Source organism: Taudactylus pleione, unplaced genomic scaffold (genome assembly GCF_031769625.1).
Source record: "Taudactylus pleione unplaced genomic scaffold, aTauple2 ptg000019l, whole genome shotgun sequence".
NCBI classification, from domain to species: domain Eukaryota; kingdom Metazoa; phylum Chordata; class Amphibia; order Anura; family Myobatrachidae; genus Taudactylus; species Taudactylus pleione.
The window spans coordinates 15,183,847-15,191,964 of record NW_028284421.1 but is presented as its reverse complement, the minus strand read 5'-3'; the positions used below and the strand labels follow the sequence as shown (position 1 = coordinate 15,191,964).

Genomic DNA, 8,118 nt, shown 5'->3' with positions numbered 1-8,118 from the left:
CAGCTGCGTCATCATAAACACGCCCTCATGTCACGTGGGCTAGACTGCGTGTCTCCCATCAATACCTACAACATAATTATAATCCCCCTTAACAAACAAAACACCCGCCTACCACCTCAAAATCATATATAGATAGATATATTTATATTTTCATTCACTATCATGTATCCTGGAACTATAATAGTTTACCTTTTAACCTGGTTACACATTATAGATCTTTTCGGAAAACAGTTTTATATCTTAAATATTCTTCCATGCAATGTATGGCAATGTCATCTATATCCGGATCAAATTTGTTGGCTAACAGATGATGTTGCTGGAGTAACCAGTTTAGATCCCCAGTACCATATACACATACAGCCCGCTTATGAGTTCCTGTGCACATGGGGTAGGCAGCTCCTTTACTTATGTCCCCTGCACTATATGACCACTTTACCATTCTAGCCATTGCATTCATATCTGAAAGGTCATACTTGTTATTGTAGGGAGAAGAACCCGGAACACCAGGCATTCTATTTAAAGTAGCCCAAAGATGTTCATCTGGACTATAAGTGTCTTTGACCCAGTCTATAAACTTTTGTACTTGTGGTTCTTCAAATATATACTCTGCAAAGTCTCTGGATACCACAAAGTAAGCACTCCCTGTAAATAATGGGCTAGTAATTGTTAATGGTTCTTTCTCAGTAGCAGTCTTTGAAATCTGATCATCTACTATAAAATGGTACTTCCAACGCCAAAATTTTTGTGCTGATGGTTTCTCTGATTCCATATTATTTTTTCCATTTAACACTTTCAGAATTCTTACTATCTCAGCATTTGTCTTCAAAGGAAAGTCTGTCCCACATGTGTTTAGCAGGTATCTCCACTGAACATTGCTTCTCAACAGGTCATCCATGCAGTTGAGATCAGCCTGCACTCTAAGCCATGACGCATAGACCACTCTTTCCAGTTTAGATGCTATAAACACATTATCAAAGCATGAGGCAATGGCTCTCACTGCCTCTTTGTACTGCTGTGGAGATTTTTCATCCACATGAACACAGAAAATATTCTGAGGTGCATAAAGAGCTCGCAAAAGCCTCTCAAACATCTCTATTTTGTCATAAATGACCATAGAATAAGCAATGGGAAAGTCCTCTTCTTCCTTGCTCATAGGAATTGTAATATATTTCCTGAATTCTTTAAAGTAGCGGCAGTCTCTAGTTATGTTTAAATACGTGGTTTCATTTAAATGGGCTGTTTTTTTCTTTATAACAGCATTAAGCTGCATTCCTCTTTTGACAGCATCAGAATCCCCCTTAATAATCTTGGAACAATTTAGCCTACCTTGTTTTGGTCTGAGACTGAGGCTAAGGAGTTTATAAAGTTCTTCTCTGCAGGACCAGCTCCTGGTGCTGTCTGCGCACTGCTGAATGTCTTTCACTGTGCATGGATTGGATGTATATTTAATCAAAATTGTAGCAGAGAATGCCAACAGTGTCAGGATCAGAAGCCTTTGAAGTTGAATGCACTTGAACTGCTTGAAGCTAAACAATGACATTTCTCCAGCTGGGGATGAAACAGGATTTGAGTATATCGGTAGTTATAATCCTAGATTGTATTCTGAAAACTGGTTTCACTGGCTAAGACATCATTCATAGGATACGCCAAAGTAATGTTTAACCACTGAAACAACATGTTTCAGCCTTAAGATTACTGATTATCTTTCTTACCGAGTGCTGAAATAATTGACACGTTGCAAGGCTTTATATAAGGAGTTGCCTAATGCTTCAGCATGTCATTAATGTACAATTATCTCATAAGTTCCTGAATCCATTGTTACATGACCACTCCCACATACACCCGGACCCATTAATGCGGTTCTACTATTTAACTTTTTGAAGGAATGATGATCACAACATGGAAACATTTTACTTACATTTTGAATACATGTTTTACAAGGGAGCAACGAAAACTGTACAACATTTAATGGTCTATATTGACCTTGGAGAGAGGTAAAATGCATGGAGATAAAGTACCAACTAATCAGCTCCTGTCAGTTTTCATACACACCATGTAAAGTGACAGTTAGGAGCTGATTGGTCTCACACAAGCATTGAAACTTGCAGACTGAGGGTCTGATTCAGAGCCGGACGCTATTAGCGCTAGCTCGTTCAGAAAAAGGGGGTGGCTATTCAAATGAACCGTTCGCTCTTTGCGGTCTGTTGCCGCCTCTATGTCTGAACGAGCGAACAAAACATGCGGTCGTTTGTTTGAAAAATACGCCCCCTGGCCGCTCGCATCATACGTCATGTCCGCTATTTAATAGATTAATCGAGTACATCGAACAGCGTATGAACTGCTCGCTATTCTTGTGGCTGGTTTTTCCTACCGCTATATTGCGAGCAATTCTGACTTTAAAACAACCAAGTGATGTGGTCAATGACGCTGCTGTATTAATTATGCACACCCATAAAACGCCCGTTTTGACCTTTAAGCACGCCTGCGTTCTCAATTCCACTCCCCGTTTTCAAGCACCTTCCCCTGTTACCACCCACATACGCCTCCTCCTGTCACTCAAATTAGCAGGCATTCGATATTTAGCGAACAAATGATTTTCGGCCGCACTGACTGGTTCGCGCATGCGTATTACAAACCGTACGCATGCGCAGATGTGCGAACATCGCTCGGAACGAGTGAATGGCCGCTTACGAGCGGCTCTGAATGAGACCCTGAGATGTATCAATGTTTGGAGAGAGATAAAGTACCAGCCATTCAGCTTCTAACTGTAATTTTTCAAACAGCTTCTGTCATTTTTTAAACACAGCCTGTAAAATGACAAAAACTGATTGGTTGGTACTTTTTTTTTTTTTAATCTCTAAGGATTGATACATCTCCCCTGGGAATGTTTACTCTTAACCACTTAATTTGCAATTATTTTTCCAAAAACCCCTCAGAAATTGTCATGTTTTTTTTTATTGAATTGGGTCAAGAACATCTATTAAAAACTTATCCAACACGATTTTACAAAAATATATATATATATATATATATATATATAAATACACAGCATTAATATTAAATTGTAGTATATTAGTTATTGATATACAGTACCAGACCATCGATGTTTGGAACATCACGACAACATGACTTTCCTTTCCCCAGCAACTGCTTCTCTGAGCAGTCGCCAGGTACACACTGAGGGAGGGGGAGGCTGAGGAGTGGTGAATTTACTGTTCCCCGGCGGGCGCAGGGATGCAGAGGTGCCAGGATGTCCCTCTGCTACTGGCGGCTGCTGGAAGATTATCTTCCATTTGCGTCTATGTCAGCCCAAAGTGATGACATGTACATGAACAGCAAGTACTTCTCCTGTACTCAGTGTTGGCCAGGGGCGTATCTATAATGGGTGCAGGGTGTGCGGTGCACCCCGGCCCATGGGTCCAGGGGGGCCCACACTGCACACCCTGCACCCATATTATCTAAAACTTACCTCTCTGAGGTCCCACGCTGGGTCTCTCAGCGCTGCAAATTTTTCATGCATTTTGTGCATGCGCTGTGATGAAATTGCTGGGAAAATAGCGCCCGCACCATTTCCCCAGCGATCTGTGCATGTGCAGTAGACTCTGGGCACACTCTAGTGCCCAGAGTCTACTGATACTGTGGTGGCCGGCCAGCAGCGTCAGTCGGCTGCTGCCCGCAGGGGTGAGAGGAGGGGGCCTATGACAGGGGATGCACACGGGCCCTCTCCTCTCTAAAGATTCAGAGCCGGACGCTATATGCGCTCGCTCGTTCAGAAAAAGGGGCCGGCTATTTAAATTGAGCGCTCGCTCTTTGAGTTCTGTTGACGCCTCTATGTCTGAGCGAGCGAACGAAACATGCGCTCGCTATTTTGTAAAGACGCCCCCTGGCCGCTCGCATCCTACATCATCTCCGCTATTTATTTGATTAATCGAGTACATCGAAAGGCGTCTGATTTTCCTACCGCAATCATGCGAACAGCTCAGGCTAAGAAACAACCAAGTGACGTGGTCGATGACGCTGCTTTGTTAATTATGCACACCCTTAAAACGCCCGTTTTGACCGTTTGGCACGCCTGCGTTTGGATCTCCACTCCCCGTTTTCAAGCACCTTCCCCTGTTACCACCCACAAACGCCTCATCCTGTCACTCAAATTAGCAGGCACTCGCTATTTTGCGAGTGCTCGACTTCTGACCGCAATGACTGGTTGACGCATGCGCATTACAACCCATACGCATTCGCAGATGTGCGAACATCGCTCGGAGCGAACAAGTGGCTCTGAATCAGGCCCTCTGTTCTTTTAGTATAATGCAAAATCTAAAATTCAGGTCAGTGGCACCTTATCAGACTCCTTTTAAATGTATATAATGGTACCCAATGGGGCTGCCCTCTAACCCCCTTGATATTTATTCTGTGTATTAGCATAGGTGATTAGGGCCAACACTGTGATCTCTAAGATAGTGGTGGGGAAGCAGAGCATAAATTGGCTCGGTTTGCTGATTATCTCTGACCACGATCTCCAATTCTAATATGTGCCTCCCACTCCTTTCTGGTGAATTCCAAAAATATGTAAAACTTTCACATTTTAAAATTAATTATTCCAATCAGTGGCATTGAACTTCAGTACCCCTAATCATATTATGCAAGGACTAAAATCAGCCTTCCTTTACACATGGCACCCCTCTCAGATCATGTACCTGGGGTTGACTATCACTAGGGAGACAAGGAATTTCTTTAAAGCCACCTTTTAAGTAAATGCTCTCTAAAATCCCATCTCTAGTACATACTCCCACCTAAACTACTCACAGATGCTTGCCAAACAGCAATAGTGCAATAGTCTCTATGAATCACAACTGCACCTCTTGTCTAGATCAGAAGCTCTTAAGCAGGGCCCTCCTTACCCCTTCTTTTCACATATGCACTTATATTGTTGTACAGACTTTCCTCACTTAGCCACCTACCTGTTTAGCGACCATTCAGACTTACGACTGGCGCTCCAACCTGCTCACTGTGATTTGGAGTATAAAATAAAGAGACTCTGCCGCGAGAGGGGGCCCTGGCTGCAGCGCGGGACACCCAGGACACCTTGCCTCCCATGAGGGAAAGGACAGAGAGGATGCGGCACGCTCTTGGAAGAGGTGGGGCACACACAGGCACATGTCACCCTCAGCCTGGGTCCTGATGCTTCCTGGCCACTATACAGCCTCGCTTAATGACTCATAGGAGCAGAACTCGGTCATTAAGAGAGGAATGTCTGTACCTTGTATATCCATATTTTATGTATGGTCTGTCATCTCTCACTTTATAGTGGTATGGACAACACAGACGGTGTAATGGTTCGCCTCACAGCACTGAGGGCATGGGTTCGATTCCCACTAGGGCTCTAACTGTGTGGAGTTTGTATATTCTCCCTGTGCTTGCGTTGGTTTCCTTCGGGTGCTCTGGTTTCCTCCCACAGTCCAAAGATATACTGGTAGGTTACTTGGCTCCCAAGAAAAAGTAAGTGTGTGTGTGAGCATGTGGTAGGGAATATAGGGCCTCATTCAGACCCGCTCGCAAGCGGGTCGATGGTGGGGCACTGCGCAAGTGCGGCATGTGCAATGCACGTGTGCGGGCCCCGGAGCGAGTGAGGAATTAACTCGCTCCAGGACTCGCTACAAACTGGGAGGCTGTCGATGTTGGAGACCAATGTTGATGAACCAAAGAACTGGATCAGTTTGAGACCAATGTTGATGAATTGAAGAACTGGATTGGTTTGAGACTGATGTTGATGAATTGAAGAACTGGATCAGTTGGAGACCAGTGTTGATGAATCAAAGAACTAGATCGGTTTGAGGGTCTCATTCAGACCTGCTCGCAAGTGGGTACGAAGCGAGTGAGGAATTAACTCGCTCCGGGACTCGCTACAAACTGGGAGGCTGTCGATGTTGGAGACCAATGTTGATGAATCAAAGAACTGGATCAGTTTGAGACCAATGTTTATGAATTGAAGAACTGGATCGGTTTAAGACTGATGTTGATGAATTGAAGAACTGGATCAGTTGGAGACCAGTGTTGATGAATCAAAGAACTAGATCAGTTTGAGGGTCTCATTCAGACCCGCTCGCAAGTGGGTACGGAGCGAGTGAGGAATTAACTCGCTCCGGGACTCGCTACAAACTGGGAGGCTGTCGATGTTGGAGACCAATGTTGATGAATCAAAGAACTGGATCAGTTTGAGACCAATGTTTATGAATTGAAGAACTGGATTGGTTTGAGACTGATGTTGATGAATTGAAGAACTGGATCAGTTGGAGACCAGTGTTGATGAATCAAAGAACTAGATCGGTTTGAGGGTCTCATTCAGACCCACTCACAAGTGGGTACGATGATGAGGCCCTGCGCATGCACAGCGTATGCAAGCCCCGGAGCGAGAGAGAAATTCTCTCTCTCCGGGACTCACTACAAAAGGGACGGCTGCCGATGGTGATCGACAGCTCGCCCTGTTTTGTGGGCGGGGGGTGGCTATACAAATGGAGGCGTTCCCGATGGAAAGCCTGCCATTTGGGGGCGGCCCCACTGACATCACTCATGATGTCAGTGGTGAGCTTCCAGCTCTAATAGAGCCGAAAGCTTACTGGGGCTTGTGGTAGATGAGACCCTACCACAAGGGTCTCGTCAAAAAGTTCTGATGGTTGCGATGGTCTTGACCATCGCGACCATCAACCTGGCCGCTCACTAAAGCTGTGGGTGGTCACCCACAGCCTAGCGAGCGGCCAGGAGGCCGGCTCTGAACATAGAAGCGGCCGCCTTCATTCAGAGCGAGCACTTGCATTTTGCGAGCGGCTCTGAATGAGATCCTGAGACCAATGATGATGACTTGCAGTAATGGATCATTTTGAGACCGATGTTTGAATATATTTATTTATTTATTTATTTATCAACAGTTTCTTATATAGCGCAGCATATTCCGTTGCGCTTTACAATTGGAAACATTGATAGAACAAAACAGGGTAATAACAGACAGACATAGAGGTAAGAGGGCCCTGCTTGCAAGCTTACAATCTATATCAGATGGGACTGATGATTGGAGATATTGGCTGTGATCAATGATTGGAGATATAAGCTGGGATAGATGATTGGAGATATCAGCTGGTACAGATGATTGGAGATATCGGCTGGGACTGACGATTGGAGATATCAGCTGGGACCGATGGTGATAGGGATGAGCGAGTCTATGTGGTAAAACCAGACTGGAGTACTAGATAGAATTGGAGACTTGATAACCAGACTTGGAACTGGAATGATACGGACTGGGACCGTTTAGATACAGAGGACCTGGGAGCTCAGCACAGAACTGTAACTTCAGCTGAAGTGACATTGTACTGGCAATGTGGGCCAGTCAGGAAATGGAATTGATAGGGGTGGAAGTCCAGGGATTGGATGCTGTGATCAGCTGGTCTGGGAGCAGCACTCTGAGTGGTGGAGGAGATTCAGGTGACTGAATCCAACATGACTGCGCCCATATTGTGTTATGGAGGTGTTCCCGGTGGAATGAGATAAGGTTCTTGGATACAGAAGGTTAATTAAGCCACACAAGCCAGTATCTTGAAAAAAGATATAATTTATTACAACAAATAACAAGATATGGAAGAATAATAGTTACTTCGCTTCGGAATATAAGATGGTTACACGATCCAGGAGCCTCCTCTCAGAATAGAGCTGGAACGAACAATATCCTGGCCACCAGCTGCAGTCTCTGGTCCAGGCATAGGGCAGGCCACTGGAATCTCCTTTGTTCTTCATTTATATAGTATCCTACTTGCATACCCATCTAACTCTTACTAATATGGGCATAAACCTACTTCAAACTACTTTATTGGTTAACTACTGATAAGGACTTCTAAAACTTAACGCAAGCGTACATCGCAGTAGACAACGCCTAAAGGATTTATGGCCTGTCTGCTTCCACATTCCTGTACCATTTCATGCCTGATACCACTTCATGTCTGATACACACATAAGAACCATGAATAGAAATGGCTGTCAGTAGCCATTTTGCTATCCCAATACAGGAGGGAGCTCTGGAGTGCAGCCTGAGTGCTATCATGTAAAGTAAACACATTGAGAGCACAGAGCAGG

At 44.6% G+C, this 8,118-nt stretch overlaps 1 protein-coding gene across 1 annotated transcript; it reads right to left on the bottom strand.

Annotated features, from left to right (window-relative positions):
- Positions 1–208: 208 nt before the first annotated feature.
- On the bottom strand, positions 209–1,540 carry LOC148540347 (beta-1,3-galactosyl-O-glycosyl-glycoprotein beta-1,6-N-acetylglucosaminyltransferase 3-like). Its single transcript, XM_088443481.1, has one exon. The coding sequence runs from the start codon at positions 1,538–1,540 to the stop codon at positions 209–211; it is 1,332 nt and encodes a 443-aa protein (XP_088299607.1).
- Between the last annotated feature and the right edge of the window lie 6,578 nt (positions 1,541–8,118).

Bases quoted from the DNA above. Each gene is read 5' to 3' on its own strand.
- LOC148540347 (XM_088443481.1), bottom strand. From the start codon at position 1,540: ATGTCATTGTTTAGCTTCAAGCAGTTCAAGTGCATTCAACTTCAAAGG.